General features: G+C 40.3%; 1 protein-coding gene and 1 non-coding gene across 2 annotated transcripts in view; one reads left to right on the forward strand and one right to left on the reverse strand.

The window, feature by feature from the left end:
* MANBA (mannosidase beta) overlaps nucleotides 1–25096 on the reverse strand; it is a 118145-nt gene that overhangs the window by 64494 nt on the left and 28555 nt on the right. The window contains exons 6-7 of the mRNA XM_053666401.1: nucleotides 14784–14959; nucleotides 13790–13900 (exon numbers count right to left, since the gene is read on the reverse strand). Of these exons, the coding sequence (XP_053522376.1) occupies nucleotides 13790–13900; nucleotides 14784–14959 (287 nt within the window). The remainder of the gene's footprint in view (nucleotides 1–13789; nucleotides 13901–14783; nucleotides 14960–25096) is intronic.
* Nucleotides 24507–24614, forward strand: LOC119065775 (U6 spliceosomal RNA). Its single transcript, XR_005085649.2, has one exon. It is a non-coding gene; the product is annotated as a U6 spliceosomal RNA (small nuclear RNA).

Genomic DNA, 25096 nt, shown 5'->3' on the forward strand with positions numbered 1-25096 from the left:
ATAGAACAATCAACATGAATAACCAACTGAAGAGTAGCTGAGCAGATGTCTTACAAGCAAAGATTTACAGAAGAAGCCACATCAAGACTGGTAGGAAAGGCGGACACATGAAAAGGGCGGGCCCCACAGACACATGCAGGGGAGGCTCCTTAGGGGGTCTGGGCAGGTCACAGGGTGTCAGAGATAAACTGGGAGAGACAAGTATGTATGTGGCACTGGAGCAAAGACCATTTTTTTCACTGTGTACCCAACCACGACCACCATTCCTATGTATAGCCCTCCCTCCACACAGCCAAATCTTAATCTGTTTTAGCCTCATGAACTCTACTGGCCTTACCCTGATGACTCCCTAAAACCCTGACCCACCATAGATGTCCACAGACCCAGGGAGGTGGCAACTGGCCTAGATGTACGCTGAGAGTTTTGCTGAGTGGCCTCAGACCCACCACTGCCACCAAGTTTGAACCTGTATCAACCTGGTGAATACCACCTGCTCCTTCCTGGAATGCTCATGCTCACTGTGAAACTACCTCATGACACTCATGTACTGCTAAGAGTCTCTTTCACTGAGTGAGCCTAACAGGCAGCTGTCAGGCAGAGGCAGACCTCAAGGATCCTTTCCACCTTTTGCTGACCTGTGTCAGGCTTGGTATTGGTGGAAGCCAGCCTCAGTACACAGCCTGGCCCTCCCACATGCAACAAGGCCCAACAGAGGCAGCCATCAACTATGGATCACTTTGTAGCTCCTAATAGGTAGCCCAGCGCCAGTCAAAGGCACTGTCTGACATTGATGTGCTCCAGAGTCTCTCCCAAGAAGCCCCAAAAGCAACACACCCAGTGGCGGACTCCACAGCACTTCAGAGCACAACACAATTAACTCCACAAGCAGCACAGCCAAAGGGAGATCTTGCGGACACCAGAAACTGCTGTGATAAATTCCACTTTGTGGGGTCAACCCCCCAAAAGCAGCTCATACACTGTAGTCAAGATCAGTCCTTACAATCAGCTAGCCTGAAGGTCAACTCCACTCACGATAGGCCAACAGCAATCAAAACACAACTACAACAGGAGGGCTCACAATAATGCACAGAAGGGACATTCCGGGAATACCTAGCTCAGGTGATAATGGGGACAGTGCCACTGAGCCTCACGGGACACCTACTACCCAAGGCCACCATAACAAGACAAGGAGACATAGCAGATCTATCTAATATGTAGAAACAAATACAAAGAGGCAGCCAAAATGAGGGGACAAAGAAACATACCCCAAATGAAAGAACAGGAGAGAGTCCCAGAGAAAGAACTAAATTAAATGGAGACAAGTAATCTACCATATTCAGAGTTCAAAATAATGATTATAAGAATGCTCAACAAACTAAGAAGAATGGATGAACTCAGTGAGAACTTAAACAAAGAGACCATAAGCATAAAAAGGAATCAGTCGGAAAAGAAGAATATGCTAGAAGGAATAAATAGGAGCTAGACCAAGCAGAGGATTAAATCAGCAATTTGGAAGATAAGGTAGTGGAAAATACACAATCAGAATAGCAAAAAGGAAAACTAAAAAATAAAAATAAATGAGAATAGCTTAAGGAACATCTAAGAGACATCAAACATAACAACATCTGTGTCATAGGGGTACCGGAAGGAGAAGAGAGAGAGAACAAAGGGATTGAAAACCTATTTGAAAAACGATGACTAAAAATTCCCCTAACTTGGTGGAAAAAAAAAGACACCAAAGTTTAGGAAGCACAGAGTGTCACAAACAAGATGAACCCAAGGAGGCCCACTCCAAGACACACCATAATTAAAATGCCAAAGGTTAAAAACAAAGAGAGAATCTTAAAAGCAGCAGTAGAAAGACAGGTACCTACAAGGGAGTTCCTGCAAGCTGTCAGCTGATTTCTCAACAGAAACAATTCAGGCTAGAAGGTATTGGCATGAAATATTCAAAGTAACAGAAAGCAAGGACCTACAACCAAGACTATACCCAGCAAGGCTACTGTTTAAAATTGAAGAAAAAATACAGAGCTTCCCAGATAAGAAAGAGACGAGTTTGTCACCACCAAACCAATATTACAAGAAATGTTAAAGAAACTTAAGGAAAAAGGAGAAAAATAAATATGTATAGTAAAATGGCAACAAATGTGTACCTGTCAATAATCATTTTAAATGCAAAAAAATTTTAAATACTCTCATCTAAAGATATAGGATAGTTCAATGGATAAGAAAATAAGACCCATATATATTCTGTCTACAAGAGAACCACTTCAAATTGAAGGACATACACAGACTAAATATTTTGTAAAGGGATGAAAAAAGGTATTTCATACAAATGGAAAAAAATAAATGCTGGGGTAGCAGTATTAAAATCAGACAAAATAGGCTCTAAAGCAAAGGCTATACTAAGAGACAAAGAACAATGTTATATAATGATGAGGGGATCAATCCAACAGGAGGATATAACCCGTGTAAACATTTATGTACCCAACACAGGATATATGTGTGTATATATATATATATATATACATTTCAAATCTTAATGGACACAAAGAGGAGAGACCGACAGTAACACACTCATGGCAGAGGCCTTTAAACCCTATTGACATCAATGGATAGATCTTTCAGACAGAAAATCAACAAGAAAACAGTGTACTCAAATGACAAACTAGATCAGATGGATTTCGCTGATATTTACAGAGCATTTCCTCCCAAAGCAGCAGAATGTACATTCTTTTAAAGTGCACAAGGAACCGTGTTTTCCAGTATAGGCCACGTGTCAGACCACAAAACAAGTCCAAATGAACTAAGAAGAGTGAAATCGTATCAGGCATCTTTTCTGACCACAGTGGAGTGAAACTAAAAATCAACTACAAAAAGAAAACTGAAAAACACAACACATGGAGGCTAAATTACATGTTACTAAACAATTCCATTTAAAGAGTAACTTTCCCACTGCCACTTACATGCAAAACTTTCTCTCTTGTTTAAAAATCAATTTGGTTCCCCAAACTGATAACGGTGACTTTCCCAGACTCATACTCTAAGGACCCTCTTGAAATGACTAGACAAAATTTATATCCAATACTTATCTTTTATTTTTAATTAATTTTTAAAGTGCCTGTTGATTTTTTCTTACATTACCTCTCCTCATATTTAAACTATTTGCCCCAAAGTCACTCCTTTCAACAACAAAATTAAAATTCAGTCATCAAGACATTCTTCCCACCCTGACTAGTATAGCTCAATGAATTGAGTGTGGGCTGCAAACCAAAGGATCGTGTATTCAATTCCCAGTCAGGGCACATGCCTGGGTTGTGGGCCAGGTCCCCAGTAGAGGGCGCATGAGTGCAACCACACACTGATGTTTCTTTTCCTCTTTTCTCCCCCACTTCCCCTCTGTCTAAAAATAAATAAAATAAAATCTTTAAAGAAGACATTCTTCCCTGTTCACAGTGAAGCGCAGCCAGAGCTTCCCCCTCCCTGCAGGGCTGCATCCTTCCTCTGACCTGGTACATCTCTGCTGCGTGGGCTGCACCCACAATCTGTCACTTCCCCAAGGCCTTGTCTAAGGCAATTGAGCTCCTGTCTTGGGACATACTCAGAAAATAAAACATTAAAATCTCAATGAGAAAGAGATGAGAAAGACACAAGAAAGATATAAAAGTAAAGCAAAATGGATCTCACTGAGATATTTTAAAAATAGGGATATTTTTGCATAAACCAAGTCCCTGGTAACAATGAAACCATCAGCATGCAAGGGCCAGAGAGGTGAGATAAGCGGGACCACTGATGAGAAAATAGAGTTCCCTCCAACACGACACTGCGTGGCGTGTGGGGCAAAGGTAAAATACAGCCACTGAGTGCAAGGCAGTTTAGCACCCTCTCTAGAAGCTGAACCTAAGCACGCCCTGTGAGCCAACAACTCCACTTCCAGCAGAAATGCTGTATGTACTCCAACAGCCACGTCGATAATGTTCATAGCAACATTACTCAGAATAGCAAAGACTGGAAAATACCCAAACCGCAACGGCAGTATGTGTGATACTATACACCGATGTAAATAAACATAGTAGAGCTATACACAACGGCATATTTAAGAGTCATAGAAATATAATGTTGAGCCATATTAGCCAGACACAAAAGAATATATACTATGTGGTTCCACGTATGTAAAGTTCACAAAGAGGCGAAAACAAGCTATAGTGTTAGGAGAACGGGTCTGGTGGGCGAGCCTCACAAGGAGCAGGGGCTGCTGAGGTCCTAGTCCAGTAGTGCTCTTTCCTGACCAGTGCTCATTTTGTGTTCATTCATTAAGTGTTTCTGCTATGCTCTGTGTACTTTGCTGTGTGTGTGTTATACTTCAAAACAAATGAAGAAGAAAAAGAAATACCAGTCTGACACATTCCCGCCAAATAAAGGCTGGAAAGAAATCAAACTAAGAGCCTCCCGCCATGATGCAGATAATGAAAGCAAGCAGCAGGCAAATTTCGGGCTTGCTGAAACACCAGCAAATCTGAAATCGTCTGAAACACTAAGAAATTTAGGACTGGTGAGAGACTGAATTCCCTGGAAGGGTGAATTAGATAGTACATCTCTTATCAAATTAGGCATTAACCTGCACTTTTTATCTAAATATCAAAAGCAAACATCAACTCCTGAAACTTGCAAAAAAGTTCCAAATTTTACATCATTCTGGTATCTCCTTTTGGGGAGGCAAGAGACCATTTAATCCAGCCTCTACCATCCTGATCAAATGGACATAAATACTATCTAAAGTTCCTACTGCCAATGAATTCTGAGATGCCTTGGTCACCCACCCTGGTGTAAACGACCTCAACCACCTCAGCTCCAAGCCTCTCCCGGGGGTTGCCTCAGTCTCACACACTCCACTTCCCCCATCCCCATCCTACTACAGAACGGGAAAAGGTCATAAATAACAACTTAAAGAACTAGCAAACAAGTCCTCAGCTCTCCTTGAAGTTAAATTATCTTACTCCTTTGTCCTCTCTCCTTTAATCACTTTCATGGCTCTCCTCTGAACCTTCTAATGAGCAGAATGCAAAGCCAACTAAAATGTTTACCTATTAAAATGTTACCTATTTTACTAGGTATAATAAACTAGTCCCTTAAAATTCTTATATAATATACCATTATTGCTCCTATGACATTTTAGAAATAAGAAGATAATTTCAAAAACCGTAGCAGAGAAAGATACCCAGTGTTGGACTCAAGCCTTTATGATACAAGGGATTTAATTAGGACATAGACAAGCAGGGTAGGCAGAAAGCCCAGAAAACAATTTCAAACCAAACCACATCCCCACGACACCTGGCAAAACACCATCAGACCAGCCCGTCCTATCACACTCACAAATCAGCAGCTGCTTCAAAGTGAAGGTATTCTCACTCTCAGGAAAAGAGACAGTTTTCAATCTCCCTGGGCCCTCAGTGCTGCCTCACAACCCTCGCGTGTTGTTGCCTTAACCCTCTCTAGCACTTTTTTCACAGTGCCGATCTCAAGGCTTTGTTTTCCTCAAATTCCTAAACTTGCCCCCCTACCCCGTTATTCTCAGCAAGACAGCATTACATCCTCATTCCCAGGAAAGAAAAAGGTGATCTGACCAGAAGAACTCCCTAAAATTTCTCAGGTTCACGTTTTCCTCCTTAAACTCTACTGAAAGGAGAGTTTTCACTTCCCGCAGAAAGAAAATATACCTTAAGTGGTCCTACAGATCTTCAAAATTACCTCCCTCCACAAGCTCTGCCCTTCTGTCCCTATGAGAACAAAAGCAGAGTCCCTCATCCCCAGTGAGTCTACCCTCCCTTACCTGACCCGGGACCTTGCCCTAGCAACAGTCTAGGTTTGAGCTGTTGTCACTCTTTCCCTGTCTGCTGACCCCTTCCCATCAGGATTTTGTTGTGTTACTTTTCATTTTCTTAATTATGTCCCCTCTGTTAAAACAATGTCAAACATATAGAAAATAAGCAATGATAGTACAAAGAATTGTACTTTGTACTATCAAAGCACTTTGTACTTTGTACCCAAGTGCCCATCATGCAGAGATCCCATTCAAGTTCTGGTAGTTGCCCAATAACACTGTTTATGTAAAAAAAAAAAAAAACCAAAAAAAAACAGGCACTGCACGCAGCTGTTCCATCTCTCCAGCCTCTTTCCATGTGGAACAGTTCCTCGGTTTCTCCTTGACATCTTTGAAAATTACAGTAGACTGAAGTAGACTTGGAGATTTTTGATAATGGAGCTCAGTTTGGGATTGTCTGATGCTTCCTCGTGATTCGATCCAGGTGATCTGCTTTGGCAGGATGAGCACAGAAAGGATGCTGGATCCTTCCCATCGCAGCTTGACGGGTGCACACCAGGTCACCTTGTCTGGTTGGTGGTGACAACCTTAATCACTTAATCAAGATGGTGTCTGCTGGGTTTCTCTACTGCATTTTTCCTCCATTATAATTAATAAATATTTTGTTGAGAGATGCTTTAGTCTATATAAATGTCCCACATTTCATGCCCCCTTACCCTCCAGATTTAGTATCCATTCATATTTCTTGCTGAATTACTCCTAACTATGGTAGTTATCAAATGATTTTTATTCTAGTTCTATTGTTTCTTCTACATTTATTAGTTGGCATTCCACTTTAAGGAATAACTTTTCTTTTTCTCATTTACTTATGTATTTGTATCAGTGTGCACTCAAAGATTGTTGTTATGTTAAATGGGCTATAATCCTTTACTGCCACTCTTCATTTTAATGCTGACATTCTCTCAGATTTGGCCATTGGAAGCACATCAAACTGACTTCTGTGTCCTCTTGACCTGGTCCATCGTTCTTGAGTAGCTTCTTAACTTTCTAGGTAGCAAGACATTCTAGGCTCCAGCCCCCAACTCAGTCATTTCCCTAAGATCCCTAATAGTAGAGAGTGGTATTTAAAAACCAAGATTTGAACGGTATCTCTGATCACTTCTACTGGAGCGCCACTGTTTCCAGGCCCCCTGGGAAGAGCTATACATTTATATCTCTGTTTATTTCTATGTCCATCTACATATACTAAGAATTCATGAGTTCACACTCTTAGCTCAAATTCCAATCCATTCCAGCATTCTCCCTTTCTATAGGTACACCACCTTTCCCCATTCATAAAAAGCTGGCTCTCAGTACTTTAATACACTTGGGCAGTCCCCTCTGTGTAGCAGATCTCTTGACCCCAACCAGCCATCATTACCACCTGGCTCATGTGTGGCTCTCATCAAACATTCTTCACCAGTTGCCTGTGCTCACTGGGGGCGACTTTCCTCACAAGTCCCCCCGAGTGCCACGGATGAAAGTGAACATGACTGAGATATGATGTGATCTGCTTAGGGAGGAGAAGTGAGCAGTGGCCAGTTTCACAGGGGGAAAAAGGCCATCTGCATCCAGTTTCTTCGAGGAGAAAAAGGCCCCGAGCCCCCTCCTCCAGAGCCTTTTATTGGGTTGTAATACACAGGAATACAGGGTGGCAAGGATCAAACAGTAGATAACATTTTCAAAGAAATCTGAGGACTTACTATGAGTCAGAGTCTGTCAGGAACAGAGTTTTAGGGTTTCTTGCTCCAGCCGTTTACGAATGAATGAAAACACTCTTAACAGAGCAGATTTCACAGGTTTATCAGGAAGTCTTTGTGATGCCAGATTTTCCCCCAGGACACACTTTAGCAAGGCAAGGAGCTGCACCTCTCCCCAACAGGTATTTAGGCTTAAGGGGATTAGAGCCAGGAAGCACTTCTCCCAGAGGACATGGGGACTTGGGCTTTGTCAAAGCTGGGGAGGCGAGAGTCCATTGCTCTTTGTTGCAGCACCCCCCCCAGTCCTTCCCTGAAGGCCTCCCAAGTGATCGAGTCTGGTTTAGGTTGCCCCCGCTGTGAGGGGTCTTACCTGTCATTGACTTCCGACCAAGCTTTGGGGGCAGGGAGAGGAAACTGAGGCACCGTTTGCTACCAGAGACAAGCTTTGTCTCCTGCGGCTTGCATTCCAAAGGTCATCCCTCACCCTTAGCCACAGCGATAGAGATACAATTCCTAGAACTAGGCAGGGCGGTCTGCAACACTTCCTCACCTTCAGTCATTCCTCTACCCTGCTGATTCCATTCTGGTCAAGGTCACCAGTCAACTTCCTGTTGCCAAATGTAAAGGATCTTTCTCATTCTTTTTCTAACTTGAGCTTCCTATACCACTTTACAATCTTTGAACATTCTCTACTCAGAAATACTCTCTTCCTCTTGCTTCTGTGACTCCCCCACTCAAACTGGTTTTCTACTTCACTGGTCATCCATTCTTAGATTCCTCTATCGGCTTATTTTCTCCTCCCATGATTACTTATTATGATTCCCTGAGTTAGTTTCCCATGGCTACAATTATCTATATTCTATTGACTTACACATCTATAGCTTTAACCCACATGTAATGCCTGAGCTCCAGATGTATATAATGAAATGCTCATCAAACATTATTCCTTGAGTACCTCTCAATCACTCCAGACAAAACAGACCTAACGCAGAAATAATTTCCACCCTATCGCACTCCTCTAACCTGCTCTTCTTTCTGGGTACTTTAACTGAAAGAACAGGACTATAAACTGTTCAGGGGCCCAAACCAGCAATTTAAGAACCAATTTTAACTCACTCTTCTCTCCCATTCCTGCAGCATCAAGCCTGATGGTAGTACTACCTTCTAATCTCTCTCAAATCTATGTCCTCGGCAATCCTACAGAGCAAGCAATCACCACCTTGTGTCTGAATGGCCACCATCATCTTCCAGTTGGCCTCCCCCTACTGTCAATTCTCCAATCTGACCTACACAATCTTTGTGAAGCTAGTATGATCACTGCTCACTCCCTAATGCCCTTCGAAGAATTCCCATTGCCCTCAGAACAGCCTAGTTCCCTCCTGTGGCTCACAAGGCCCTGCGTGATGAGCCTGCCCTAGCCTACCTTTACAACATCATTTTCAAACAGGCAAATTGCCATTTCTTTCACCTCCACAAACACGCAATGCTTCTTTGAGTTCCTGGGCCTTGACATATTCTTGTCCCTCTGCCTTTGCTACATTCCTTGGTCAAATTCTACCTCTCCCCCAGGACCCAGACATCACCTTCTCTGGGAATCTTCCAAGAATGCCTCCACTCTGTGTTTCCGCAGCACTCCACAGTTCTCTAGAATAAAGTGCTTGCCACACTCTATTGCAGTTTCTTGCTTATTTAATTTCCCAACCAAATGATTAGCTTTATTATGATCTCGGAGAGGAATGGAAGCAGTGTCTTATGCACTGCTCTATGACCAAAGCCCAGCAAAGTGGCTGAAACACATGCGAGCTCCCTAATTATTCAGTGAATAATTGAGCCTCACACATGAGCTCCACAGCATTCACAGCCACGGGGCACATTTCACAAACACGCACTACCACGAGGCCTGGGGCAATACATCTTCCTTCCCTCCTGGTCAAAAGTGACATTTTCATATGCTGCACCAATATTAGCCTGAATGAAAAAGAAGGATTTCCCACAAACAAACAAAAATACACAGAAATTCCCCTTCTTTCTCTGTAGTAAATTGGAATGACTCATTATTTTTTTACACTTTCATGAAGGCAGCAGACAAAAAACTCAACATGTGAGAGAGCCAAAAGGGTTGGAATAAAGGTTTAGCCTCTTTAGCCAGCCCTAGAATATTCTCTCCATGTATGATATAAACAGACACACACCCACAATGTCCCAGAAAATACAGAGCATGATTTTAAACAGGAAAAATAGTGAACTCCGGAAGGGTATAGCTCCAAACTTAGCATGGAGTCTGACCCACGGGAGCGGTAATACAAAACATGAGTGGGGACGCCAGAGTACAACCCAGCTGACTACCAGCACCAGAGGTCGATGTCCGAGGAAGGAGGAAAACTATGAAGGAGACTCATACCACTACTAATTATTATACACAACTATAAGCCAGACCCAAGTCACCTCATCTTTACAGTCCAATGCGACATGTGAGGAAACGGCATGTGAAGAACTAAAGAGGTAACTTACGGCTGCTAAATAACAGAGCATTGTTCTCCCCAGTCCTTAGTGCTGTATCCCAAACTGGGCAGGAGCTAGGAATTTCTTTAGACTAAAGTCCAATTTTTCATTTCACTATCCTCTAGCTGAGATTACCATATGGCTTATTTGTGGATTTAGAGGCACAGCAGGTGTTTGTGGCTTCAGAGGGAAACATTTTCACCGTATTTTTTAAAAACACCAGTCCCGAAGGACGGCAGCTAGGAGGGAAGACTGGTCCTTCTCCACAGGTGCTCTGGAGGACAGGTACTACCTTCCCCACTGTCCTCTCTAGGTAGCTCCAGTTCCAATCCTGGCTCACTCAATTTTATGATTTTTAAAGAGACATGGAGAGGCAGTTTTATGTATAATGACCTACAAGATGTTTTATTCTAAAAGTACAACTCAAGTACATTGTTTGGAAGAAGGTTTTCTGAAGCTTGCCTATCATTTTGCCTTTCCCAATCAGAGAGGCTCAGGATACAAAGCCAACTATGGGAGGGGAACTGAGGAAATTCTATGCTCAAAGGTAAGAACTTCAATGCCAGCCTCTACTGGACTTGCAGAATGGTAACAACCAGTCTTATATTCCCCAAGCAAGAGACTGAAGAATGTGCTCACTGGCGAGGCTAAACAAATACACAAATGCACACCACACACGCATGCACACACACAAGATCTATAGTGACTGACAGGTGGGCATCACCCCATGACAGTGTTGGTTTCCACCTGAATTCCAAACTTTGAATTTCATATGGGGATGCTCATCTGCATGTCTATGCCTTAATCTTCAGCATGAACAGACACCAAGGTAAACAGACATCAAGGATAGTCTCTAATGGGGAAAACAGAGACCAAAACAAGGAAAAGAAATAAAGGAATGTGGACAATAAAAACAATGCAGAGAAAATACTTATAGTAATAATTAACATTCTAAGAAAATGAGAAGATATTATAACCATAAAATAGAAATAGGATATAATTTTTTAAATAAAGTAAAAAACTGTTTTGAAAAATTTTAAGGGACAAAATAAAATACCTAATTTTAAAAACTGAATATAAAGCCAAGGCAATCTCTCAGAGGATAGAATAAAAAATAAGATGAAATATAGAAAAGAAAAATCTAAGAATAGTGCTCAATCCAAGAGGTCCAATATCTGATTAATAGTTCTGCCAGAAAAACAAATAAAAAAGATAATAAATAAAAAATTATTTTTTTAAAATACAAGGAAATTTCCAGATTGAGCTTCTACACGAGAAGAGCTCACAAGATGACTAGCACGACAACAGAAATCTACTCATTTTCAAAGTTTCAAATCTTAGGTATCAGAGATAAAGAAACCCTAAGTTTCCAGAAGCAAACAAAAACAGTTCTATACGAAAAAGCAGGAATTAGAATGTAGGTATATTTCAAAACAAAAATACTAACAGTTAAAAGAAATGACTTCAAAATTCCAACCTAGACTGAAGGAAAATGAATTCCAACCTAAACTTCTAAACACAGCCAATTATCCAGTAAATGTGAAGATAAACTTCACATATTTGCATATTTACAAGTTTTCAAAATGTCACTGTCCACATACCCATCCTCAGGAATCTATTAAAAACCATGTTTCACGAAAAGCATAAAGTCAAGAAAGAAAATGAGAAACACAGATTTAAGAAAATAGGGTTCCATATCCAATCCAGAAGAAAGATGAGGGAAATGCCTAAAATTCCTAGAAGATAGATGAAGGTAATTCCCATAACGAAAATTTTAAAAAGTTCCAGGACAACAGTTAGGTATTAATAGAAGGTCCAGAGAGCAACCAATCAAGATCAGAAAAATAGCCCTAGGGGAGTTTCAAGAAACAATAAAAGTTAAAAGAATAATAACAGTAATAATAAACAATGGATAGATTACCTAATGACTATGGCTATATCTGAAGCACATTTCAAGTACATCAGAGTGTTTGTATATGATGTAGAGGAAAGTAAATAGAAAACAAAGAAACATGAGGCAATCACTAACTCTAGGAAAACAGAAAGTTGCACAAAAAAGGAAATGCAGTTTTAGTACACAATGAGGTTCAGCTTTGAACACTATTTTCATAATATAATCATGTAAACACTGAATACTGAGTTAACAAGCATGGCCACTGACTACATTGGGAGGGCAGAGGGATTCGGGTAAGAGAGCTACAGCCCCCTCCTCTAGGTTGGAAGTCAATTGATAGTATAAAAGCAGAAAAATTAGAAAACACCCATAGAAGCATGTTATTTGGGAGGAAAAAGATAAACAGCAAGAGAAATAAGTAAAAGTTAAAAAGTAGTGTTTCTGAGGAGTAGGAAATAGGAATAGAAAAGGCTGGGCAGGGGATCTTATTTTTCATATGGGACTTTTAGGAATATCTGAGCTTCCAAATTACACACGTGAGAAGGTGTTGGGTCACCAGAAGAAACTATAGGATTCTCAGGACTCTCCTGTTAAAGGGCCTCACACAGACTTACTCAGACTCACTCCCTCTGGGCTCCAGCACCGGAGCAGTACCTTAAAGAGCACCAGTGGCTTATGGGGAGGAACTCGAGTATCTGGCATCAGGGCAAGAGATGGGGGACAGTTTCCTTTCGGGCAGAACTACAGACAGTGGCCACTGTATTTTGTCTGAGCCCTCCCCTACACAGAGCCACAGTGTGGCGGAACCATATCTGAATTTCCTCCATCAACCTGGCTCACACAGTAAGCCCCACTCTGATGACTACCTAAGGGTCCACCCCATCTGACTTATGGGCCCGCCCAGGCTAGTAACAGAAGTTTTTCCATGTGAAGTGCCACAGGCTTCAACCTTTCTAAATCCACTCAAACAAGCAACAGCTGAGCGCAGTCCCAGTACCTCTTGCTGAGTGGCCCCAGGCCAAGCACCAGCAACAGCCATCTCCAGATCACTTTATAGCTTATAACAAAGGGCCCCAGACAAGACACAGGTGGAGGTTGACCTTGGCCTGTACCACCCAGGAAATTCCAGAGCCTGCGCACCCAGCAAACAGTTACAGAGCATGTAACAGCACCACCCAACCTCCTCCACAAGCCATAGGAGATGGTCACTGGCCAGCGGTCATAGCCAGTCCTACCAGCTGTCTGGACTGGGTAAACCCCTCCCACTGACCTGTTGACAGCAATCAACACTCATCTATAGGAGGAAGGAGTACTCAGCCCAAATGAAGGGCACACTTCAAATACACAGCATGAGAAAGAAGGGAAGCTGCGCCACTGGACCCTATAGGACACCTACTAAATTAGGCCATGCTACCAAGATTCGGAGTCAAAGCAGCTCTACCTAATACATAGAAATAAACACAGGGAGGCTGCTAAAGTGAGGAAACAAAGAAACATGACCCAAATAACTACCAAAAAAACTCCAGACAAATAACTAAACAGAATGGAGATATAAATCTATCAGATGGAGAGTTCTAGTGAACCTAAGTGCTCACTTAACCATCGTTAAGTCACTAACGATGATAGTGAAAACTTACTGGTACACACACACACACACACACACACACACAATCATACACTCTTAGTAACAGCCTCTAACTGGTACTAGTGACTATCTCTGAGTGGTGGGGTTACAGGAGTCTTACTGATTTCTTTTTTTCATTCAAGGATCTGCATCTTTATTTTAACAAGAAACAACCCTTTTTCACAAAATATTTTAAAGTATTTGCTTACCTTAGCTGATTTTTTAATGTTTAAGCCTTTATTCAGCTTAAAAAGAATCGTCATGTTGTACCCAGTTTGGCTTCCATGTCCATGAGGCCACCAAGTTTCCACAGTAATATTCTTTTGAGATATAATAAAAATCATTGTAAATAATCTGCACCATATTTCAGTAAAATAATATACTGATTCAGAGCACTATATTAATTTCTCAGAGAAATTCTAGGTTTTAAAACAATATAAATCTCACTCCCTATAGTATGCCACATTGTACCACTCCATAGATAATATTTAAAGGTCAACATGCTAGGAGTTTTGCATGGATTAATTTACCAAAAGGGAAAGGAAAAAACAAAATAACATGGATGTTCAGAAAAACAACTCTTCTTATTTCTGTCACTCAAGCTAACATTTATTCTACACTGTTAACATTCAGAATTGCATTTTGAGGTTAACTCTTCTCTTAAGCCCAGAACAGGAAACCATTTTAAGTTCTTACTTTATCTGAACAGTTGCTGACTGTTGATTTGCTCCATTCTTTTCCATTCACAATGATAATTAGAGAAATTTTAAAAAGGAAAAAGAAGAGGTAAAATCTAGCCTGCTTCTACCCATGAAAGGTCATGGAATTAGAATTCTGCACATAGAATAAACACCAATATTCCAACTAATTTACAAGTACCACAAATAATCACTGTATTTAAATATAATGCTTAGAATGTATTTTGGATTTAGAATACTGCAAATACTGTAGAAAATTAAAACACATCTGGTTCTTGAGCAAAAAGGATGCCAAATTTAGCACATATATTCCATTTTTCTAAATCTTAAGATCTGGGAAAATCATTCCTTAATTCGCACTCACACACAAAAAGATATGAGAGGCTAAAAGTGAAGGCAAAAATGGAAAATGTACATTTTTCTTTCAGACTCAGATCCTTCTTCCTATTTCTTTTGAACAATATTGCTTTTCGTCTCACGCTTCTCAAAAAATATCATCACTCACCTTGTTAATTTTCACAAAGAGCTTAACAATCCTTTCCCCAGACTGAAGTTCAATGCTGTATGTCTGCTGTGTTTGCAATTTAGGGATTTCTACGATCACTTGACCGGAGACTGGCTTTGAGCTGACAACATCAAAAGAAGACTCTATTTCAAGATTCCACCCCTGAGCATGGTTATCTAAGGCATAAAGAGAAAAAGAAAAGAAAAATGAATATATATATATATATAATATGCCAACCATTTTTACTGAACTCCTTAGGATTCACTGAAGAAAAGACCAAAGCAGCTTCTACACTAGTAAGTTTTCCACAAATGCTGCTATGATAAAAGGTTCAGTGGAAATTCTCTTTTAATCTTTAGTTTGATCCTTTATGCTGGAGAAGAATGATTAAAAGTATGCCTTTTACCCATACTCTATTCTAAAAAATATTACAATCAGAAGCCATAAAAACTTTATAAATAGTGCTCAAATAGAAAATTACAAGTGAAAAGACAGCATAAATTTTCCAAGATTGATAAATGCTTGCTCCTTTTGCTAAAGTAAGGTAAGAAACACTACAAATTTTAAGCCATATAAGGTATAAACTCAGATTATTTCCATTACTCAAGTATGAAAAAAATGGAAGTATATTTTAATGTAGATTATCTATCCAAGACATATTTACTAAGAAATTTCCATATGCCGTGTATTTTGCTAAGTATGGGAATGAAGTGGTTGACCAGGATGAACTTGGCCCTACCCTCATGAACTAAGTCTAATTGGATATAGACAAGTACGAAAGTATAATATAATAATATTAGGATGGAAGGAGTAAATGGTTACTCTGAGAAAACATTCACGGAAAGAGCACCTAACTTTCAGATGGTGTGGGAAGGCTTTTATGAAAAAGAGGTATTTAGCTAAGCCCAGAAGGCTTCTCTAACTACATTCAGAGGTAAACAACAAGAACTCAAGGCCCAGCAAAAGGAAGTATGAAAGGCCATGCGGAAGAATGAGCGGCACGGTACCAAGGACATAGGCAATGATGAAGTGGTGAGGCAGACCAGCATGACTGAGCCGGTGCGCAAGGTCCAGCTCATGCTGGTTCATGTGAGGAGCCTGGCAACTTCGTGCTAGCTCAATGGGGAGCCATAGATGGTTTTTTCATCATAAAGGATAATAGCATAAGATTTGTATTTAAAAAAATCACTAGGGGCCCCACCACAGTTGTATACCAGGATGCGAATGGAAGAAGCAGAGAGAAATGAAATTTCTACCTGTGCAAAAAGGGAAGGAAAGTGTCACTTGGAAAATCCAGAAATGGAAGGGAGGAAAAGAAAAGAAAGCGGGAGCAAGGCTAGAGAGGAAGGTTATGGGGAGGAAAGAAAGCTAAGACAGCTGCTTAAAGAATGGGAATCTGGCAGGGGAGTTTGGAGATGGGGCAGAATGTTTCAAGAGGGTTTTGAAGTAGCATTTAAAATTATGTATGTACAATATAATCCCTTTCTCCACCATCCATTCAATTTACCAATGTAAATTCATATTAACTCATTTAATATCTCCAGGATTGGATTTATGTTTGAGTTTGGGTTTTTAAATAGACACTATGGCAAAGCAGGCTTTGGGCAAGAGCAAGGTAGAAAAGCAGACCAATGGGTTTTGTCTTTATTTTTAGGTTACACAGGAGAAACCAGTGGGAGCGTACTCAAAAAGGCTGGACGGGCAGGGTGTCACAGCCACTGATGACCCCTCTCATTCTTTACTGCCACAGAAAGAGGGGTGCTGGTGCACCGTAGTTCTTATTAATCCTGGCAAGAAATTGAGGGAGTGCCTATTAAGTGACTTCTATTTTTCCTTCTGAAGAAGAGATGGGAGGTTATTGGCTGACAAATACCTTAGGACCCTTCTCTACAAAGGAGGGGACTGAAAACTTTCCAATTTCATCATCACAAGTCTGTGTGTTGATCAATGACCAAAGACTTTACAACTGGCCTTCCTTCTGATGTAGAACCACACCAGACCTGTTCTAAGAAGATCACACCACATTTCATCACTTGCATCTTCTATCAGCCAGAAGTGTAGATGAATTTGATGCACACTGAAGAAAACCTAATCCTGGACTTAAGGACTATTTTTATTTATTAATTGATTCATTCTCAGGAACACAAGTCAATGAGCCCTGAATTAGGTTTGTTCTGATCCAGCCAATTTTTCAGTTTGCCTACCCATTGTCTCCATGTTTTTCCAAGACACAGAAAAATATATCAAGATACTTTCAGTTAAAGATGCCTTTCTCCTACTAAGTATATACTAAGTTTCTCAGTTTTCCTTTTATGGCATTTGTATTGTTTTTTTTAAACAGAAGCACACACTCTAATCCAAAGTTGTTTGTTTTCTAAAATATCCCTAAATCTTTGACAGCTACATAACCTTTCATGCCTATCATAATTCCTCTGGCTTCTCTTATTTTAAGAAAGAATAACAGATCACATTTGCCAAGAACTTACCATGAGCCAAGCATTGTTTCATGCTCTCAACATATATTAACTTATTTAAGCATCCAACATAGCTAAATTCTACTATTTAGTAAATTCTATTATCACCATTATATAGATGAGAAAACTGAGGCACAGGGAAGTTAAGTAGCTAGCCCAAGAGTTTGGATATGAACCAAGACAGTCTGAAATAGACACTGTACACTTAGCCTCCGAGTTATGCCAATACTACCCAAATAACTGCCCCAAAGCCATGTCTCAAAGGTACTCAGGATTTTTATAGCGAGGAGGGAGTCTTACGACATAGGAAACCATTTGTTTTCATGATATCAAGCTATGCTATGCATCAAATACATCCCTTGGCTAAGTCTTTAAGCACAATAGCACAGATTGATAAAACTTGAACTAGAAGTATGCTGATAGATCACATAGTCTAATTTATGATGAGTGTTGGTTTCCTCTAGACCACAGGCTGGCAAACTATGGTCCTTGGGCCAAATCTGACCCACCTCTTGTTTCATAAAGTTTTACTGAAACACTGAATCATGTTCTCCTTCCCTCAAAAAAATTGTATGTTGACGCCTTAAACCCTCGATGTGATTATATCTGGAGACAGGGTTTCCGGGAAGTAATTAAGTTTGATAAGGTCATCAGGATAGGGCCCTAATCTGACAGGACTATGGCTTTAAAGAAAAGAAAGAGATCTTTCTTACTCCCCCCCCCTCATCTGCCCCACACCTACTCCATATGTGAGGACATAGAGAGAAGGGTAGCCATCAGGAAGCCAGGAAGATACCCCTCACCACGAACTGAATCAGTCAGCATCTTGATCTTGGACTCCCAGCTTCAATTCAATTTCTGTTGCTGAAATCCCCCAGTCCATGGTACTTTGTTCCGGCCACCCATGCGAGCTGAGACAACAGCCTTGCTCCTTCATTTACATGTCTTCAGTGGCATTTGCACCCCCCAGCAGAGTTAAGTAGTTACAACAAAGGCCATGGGATCCTAAGAGCCTTAAATATTTACTACCTGACCCTTTACAGAAAAGGTTAGCTGATCCCCACGCTCGAATATTTCCCCCAAGAGATCATTCTAATCTTTCTTTAATATCTATGACAAAAACTTCCACCTTTACAAAATAGGCTTCCCTTTTTTGCTAGCCTTCACTATTCTCGTCATTCTTTACACTGATCTGAAATCCACTTTTCTTTAATTTCCACTTAAACACATAAGTTCTGCCCTCTAGGCACGTCCTAGCCACCAGTAACCACCAAGTTCAAGCTGGTTTCTTTGCCACTGCCTATCACTTCTTCAGCAGAGGGAATCTGTGGCCTGTTAGGGCCTCTGGACAAACGGTGCAAGTTCCCCAAAGGGCTGGACAAATTCCCTAGTTTCTGTTGCTGCTAACATGGAATGTTCTAAAGCAAATCAGCACTCTTCTGGAGCTCATCCTGTTAACTCCCTTTGGAGCCAATAAATGGAAACCCTAAGACAGTGGAATTAAAACACAATAACAAAGACTCACAAGCCTGTTGGGTCATCACCCGATTCCCTAGACCAGTGTATTTTATCCTCTCCACTTCTTCCAAAAAGAGTTCAACTGTTTCTTCCAAAGCCATGGAAAATTTTAGTCTTCAATAGTTTAGGTTCACAAAACATATTTAGAGTCTTCAATAATCAATCATTTTCCTGGTATTACCTGTTCATTTCTTTTCACTTGCTAATTTTTAAATACATAATCCTATTTCCTAGTTAAGAAGAGCTCCCTCATAAATGAAGACCCATTTCTAGAATACAGCTCCCTATCCTCTCTCTCTCCTAGAGAATACCTCTCCCCACCCCGCCCCCACCCCACCCAGCTCTCCTGAAGTGGAATGGAAGATCACCTCAATAATCAACCAAGTACTGAGAAGGGAAAGAGGAAAGCAAAAAGACTCTTAAATGACTCAAAATTCCCTCCTGCGATGCCCTCCCAACTACACCAAGTTTTACATCCTCTCCTCACCCTGACTAATCAACTCTGGGCCCAAACAGGATGGGAACTCTGTATCCAAACAGGGTAGACAGGCCAGGCTGACCTGCACTCTCTACAGCTTGAGGTCCCCCTGGCCGGAAGCCTCAGTGATGTCCTAGCTGCTGTCCTGCTCCATGCACAAGAGCCTACAGTCGACATTTGTTCCATGTAACCTCAACCAACCAGGAGGCGACCAGGAGATGGCAGGTAATGTGCTTGTGCCACTGACTCATTCTCAGATTTTCCCAAATCTGATTCAGTAAGGTTTCTTTAAAAATAAAAATAAGCAAGAACAAACACATCAACTACCCTGTCTGACTTGGATGGACAGGAATTTATGGGGCGAATAAGCAGCTACACAGCCCAGATTACTGTGTGCTGCTTCTCCATTGCACACAGTCTCCAAGATGGCTCCAGTCAGTGTACGTGTAGCCAACATATTAACCTTTAAAATCCTCCAAAACATGCCAGCTCCTTTTATATTCCTATACAGACTACTTCTTTGTCAAGATGCGGCCGGGAAGAAAACACAGCTTGATTCAGTTGTCTAAGAGGAAAAACAAATATATAAGAAGACATGGAAGTAGAAAAATCAGAAGATGGCTGAGTTACATTAATTCAAGTGTGTCCATTAACTAATGGCAAATTGCAGAACTGATGGCAATTAAGCCTCAAGTATCAACGTCTTCCCATAGTCATATGCTCAGCTTCAAGAAAAAGTGGGTTCTTCCACACTTAGGCCCTCAGTATGCCGTAATGCCTGCTGTGGTACACAAGCACAGGGGGAGACCCATGGGATGTTGGAGGCAGAGGAAACTTGGCAATCTCCTAGTCCCTTTGCAGCTGAGCCTGCAGGGTCCTGAGTGCAGAATCTAGCTCCAAAGCCTCCAAGCCGGTGGACAGGATAAGGAGCCCAGTTTCCTGACTCTGGTGTTCTCTACCTTCCCTGCACCTCCCTCAGAGGTGCCTACCAAAAAGAAGGCACTAGCGGACACACATATACTGATTGAAACCTTTAGAAGAACAATGAGAAAAACCAAAAGCAAAAGTACTTTTTGCCTTTCAGAGTCTAAATCCAAGTGTCAAATATATCCAGTGGGAAACAAAGCATTTGGGGGGATTGTAACAATAAAACGTTAGCCCCTTCATAAAAAAAGAACACAGAATCTAAAAATGAGGATGTGTCTCACCCTCCACTACATGCCGAATTACATGGTGCCATAGTTCCCCCGCTTGTCAAAATACCATGTTTGTAACCTAAGCTACCTGTGGAGGTCATGGCAACAGTTATGCGAGAATTTCTGTCAATACTGAAAATATATTTCTTGAATAATTACTTTCTGTAAGCCTTGACAAACACTGTAAATTACACCCCAACTCAAAAAAACAAAGACGTTGAATCTACTTAGAGAAACAAAATGCATTCAGAGGTCACAGTTAAGAATCCAGATGGCATCTGGGGGGTTAAGAACTGGCAGAGAAATGGAAGAACATTAAGGTCAGCCTGGGACAGATCTGCAAACATCGGTAGGTTGCTTATGTAAGATAAAAAAGATGCTTCATCCATCTTCTTGGGGAGGGGGGAGCTATTCAGAGACAGCTGCCTTGATTAGCTTCGCCCTGCTGAGCGGCTCACAGCTCTTCCTCTTGCCCGCTCTCTTCTTGCATCTTTAACAGAGGATGAAAAGCTACAGTGAAAAGGTAGTCCTGCACATTGGAAGACATTGAAACGACAACAAGCCGAAATGACCAATCCACAGAATGTGTAAATTCAAACGCAGGAGATTTTCCTGTGCTCCTGCTGGAATTATAGCACAGACTTCAGCAGCTGCTTTTCAAAGAGCGAACAGCTTGCATTAGCCTGAAAAGCAGGTTCACAGTTAGTCACAACAGCTGTCTTCCCCTTCTTTACTAAGCAGTAAAGATCTCCTTGCCTACTCAGCAGGACAAAATCCTCAAAGATGAAATCCAGGCAAACCAGATGCAAAACACCCCCCCCCCCAAAGAAGGATAAATTGGTAAATTCCAGAGGGGGGAAAAACCTATTTATGCAACAAGGGAGCTAATCAGAGGAGAGATTATTCAAGCAATCTAGCTACCTATAAAGATATTTTCAAAGGTGAATACTGTCATTTTCATGAATAAATAATTCGATGATAAATGGAAGTGCTTCAAAATGAATGCAAGAAAGAAAATAAATGCATCAAACAAGGCACTAAGCAAGACTGACACATCTCTTGCTCTATTGTGTTAAGTTGTAAGCAAAGGGCAGCACTGACCTCCAATAGAGGCTTCTATTGGACAGGCCAGGGTGGAGCTAAACTCACTCCTCCGGCTCTGAGTCTTGGAGAAGGGAGGAGGGGAGCTGCTCTAGGCGGAGGCAGCAAGTCAACTTGAAGAGGTTGGGGGAAGGCAGCATCTGTGAGATGCTGGAGCACAACTTAAAGACCCACAGCTCACCTCAGCTCAAGAGGAGGAGTCACACGCTGAAAAACATCTATGTCTACACTCTCTTTTCTATAACTGTGGTAATAAAAGATTAAACAATGTAGGATTTCAGCAGAACATACTTATTATTTATTTAGACTTAATCTGTTTCTGTAACCTTATGAAAAGCTTAAGAAACTAGACCCTCATCCCTCCCTAATTTCAGGGAGGGCCCTCCCTCACATTAGGCCCTCCCACTAATTTCAGGGCCTAATGTGAACAATTCACATCAGATTACAAATATGAAAGACCCAACATAAAGAAAACAATAAATAAATGAACCGCTGCCACCCCCCCCACCACACACACACCTCCGTCCAACTCCTTCACCACCACCACCACCACCAGCACCACACAGGGCCTGCATTTTGGGCCAGATTATTTGCTTATAAAAGTCCAAACCTCTGGAACTGGGGCACCCCCACCCCCACACATACCAGTTGTCCTCCCCCCATCTCCCCTCCCTTCACACCTTAGAAACCCAAGTCCAGCCCCCAAATTCCTCGCCCCTTCCCCAACACACGACACACGGGGTAAGGCTTCCGCTCCCTCCCCAAGGAAAAAGAACAGCAGAATCTTGCTGGGTTTCCACATCTGGTAACAAGCATCTGAGCTTTTCTTTTCAATACCAGGGTCAATCTTTCACTGTTTAAAATACTAAAAATATGGGTGCCCTAAACAGCTACTGCTATTTAAAACCTGATTAGAACATTTCAGGACTAAGGATGAATCATTCAAATAAATATTTTCTCATAAGGTTTCAAAGAAAGTCTCACCAATGCATTGGTGTGCTTTATAATACCTAGAAAAATGACAAGAGCCTAAGAGATAATGGAAGAAATTTTTGTTTTCCTTTGACGTCATTATATATTTTTTTCAAATATAAATGTGTTTTCATTATTTTAAATATTAAGGAGATGTAAAGATCATTTAGAAAGCTGAGGTTAGAACAAAATCAAACAAATGACCACAGGATATTGAAAAGTGCTGAACTTTAGCAACAACTATTATAAGTACTGAGATACACACAAAAATATTTATATATGTATATGACTTATTTTATATATGTGTGTGTATGTGTATATAAGTAAATTCATTCACAGGAATTTCAAGTTAATTTCTTAAAAGTCTAACAACCTTTTTCTGTCATACTATACACAATTACATTGGGAAATTATGATTGGTCATTTGATCTTCAGGGGTAAGCTCACTAATCTTTTTTTTTTTTTAATTACAGTTGTCCCTCACTATATTGTGGTTCACTTATTGTGGCTTCACTGTATCGTGGGTTTTTAAAAAATATATATCTAATTCTGGAGATATATATTGTGGAGTTTTCACTATATCACAGGATTTTGTTTACTTCACTGGTGGGTACCCATATAGAATTTTATATGTTGTTAAAGTTACAGAGGTTTAAGAGTGTAAAGAGTGTTTAAGAGCACATGAAGTGTTTATAAGAGTGTGGGAAAGGTTCATAAGAGACTGGGAAAGGTTTATAGGAGTGTGGGAAGGGTTTATAAAGCTTTAAAATATATATAAATAATAAAATATAATGCCACTACTTTGTGGATTTTCACCTATCTCGGGGGTCTCTGGAACATAACTCCCACAATAGGTGAGGGATTACTGTACTTTATTGTTGTTCAATTACAGTTGTCTGCATTTTCCTCCTCATTAATCTTACATTAAGAAATAAATTGAATATTGAGAAAAACAAAAATGTTATCCCATTCTAGCCTCAACAGGAGAAAGCAGAAAATCCCACATAGTCAAATTAGTTTGACTTAAATTAGTTTGCAGTTGGCTTAAATTACTAATAGATTAGTTTGCTACTAATAGCTAAAACTAATAGCTGGACTTTTTCCCTTACTACAGAAACAATATAGACTAAATATCTAAATTTAGAAAACACAGTTAAGCAGAAGAATAAATATAAACTATCTGTAGTATTAACACCCAGAGATAGTCACTGTGTTCATTTATTTTGACCAATCTCGTTTCACACAAAATATTAAAATTTAATATATTCTATTTTAAGTAAAAATTTTATGTATTTGTTTATTATGAACTATTTTTATACATTTAGTAACTTTACAGTACCTGCTTCACACTATATATCAAATAAATACATAAAAGTATCCAGAATATATTAGCTTATTCTCTTTATTATTTTTCAACTTTTAAAAATTTCCTTTGCTGGGGGGTGGGCTGGGCAGAGGGGAGTGAATGGGTAAAAACTGGGACAATCATAACTGCATAAACTACACTGGCTGGTATAGCTCAGTGGATTGAGCATGGGCCTGTGAAGCAAAGGGTCACTGGTTCGATTCCCAGTCAGGGCACATGCCTGGGTAGCAGGCCAGGTCCCCAGTAGGGGACACATGAGAGGCAACCACACATTGATGTTTCTCTCCCACTCTTTCTCCTTCCCTTCCCCTCTCTCTAAAAATAAATAAATAAAATATTTTTAAAAATTAAAATAAAAACTTCTATTGATTTTAGTGATGAAAAAAATTCTGGAAAAACTCCTGAAGGAAGTTCCACTCCTAATGCTTTCACAAATTTATGCTTCAATTTTCCTTATTACATCAAATAACCGAATTGAAATCTATAAAATTAATCAAAACTATAAGAATTACTGCTTACCATGCTTAGGGCACATCTTCTGAACAAGAAGCGTATTTTACTCTATGTTAAGTACACTACAAAGTGCAGTCATAAAACATTTAAAATGTAGTTCACATGGTGCTCACTTCGGCAGCACATGTACTAAAACTGGAACGATACAGAGAAGATTAGCATGGCCCCTGTGCAAGGATAAAATGTAGTTCATGTGAACAACTGATTACACTGAATTCAATTAAATTTTAAGCATCATTTAAATTAATTGACTTAATTCAAATACAATCCATTCATGCACTAGTGACTAGTAAACTGAATTCTAATAACTCATATTCAGGAAGAAATGTTTAGCTTCAAACTCAAAAATTTTAATTAAACTAGAGAAGTGTTACTCAAATTTTTTCAGGTCTCTGGAACTCAGTACTTACTGCTAAAACACTGATGAAGCTTCAAAACAATGAAATAAATAACTTTTTGAAAAATGAGACCCCTTCTTGAACTAGACTTCATCATATACACCTGAGAAAAACTGTGTGTGTGGATGGGAGAGAATGAACCAGAGCCATTGTTTGATTTGAGTAGCACAACTTAGTTCAGCTCACACCTCTGAAGAACAGTTTCAGAAGCACTGAACTAGAGGAGCTTAAACAGCCACATTTATAGATGAAAGTTAAATGAGATCTTTTAATGCCTTTTAAGATTTAAAAATACCA

The sequence above is a fragment of the Artibeus jamaicensis genome, unplaced genomic scaffold, assembly GCF_021234435.1.
Source record: "Artibeus jamaicensis isolate MK-2021 breed Jamaican fruit bat unplaced genomic scaffold, CSHL_Jam_final contig_452, whole genome shotgun sequence".
In the NCBI taxonomy this organism is placed as follows: Eukaryota; Metazoa; Chordata; class Mammalia; order Chiroptera; family Phyllostomidae; genus Artibeus; species Artibeus jamaicensis.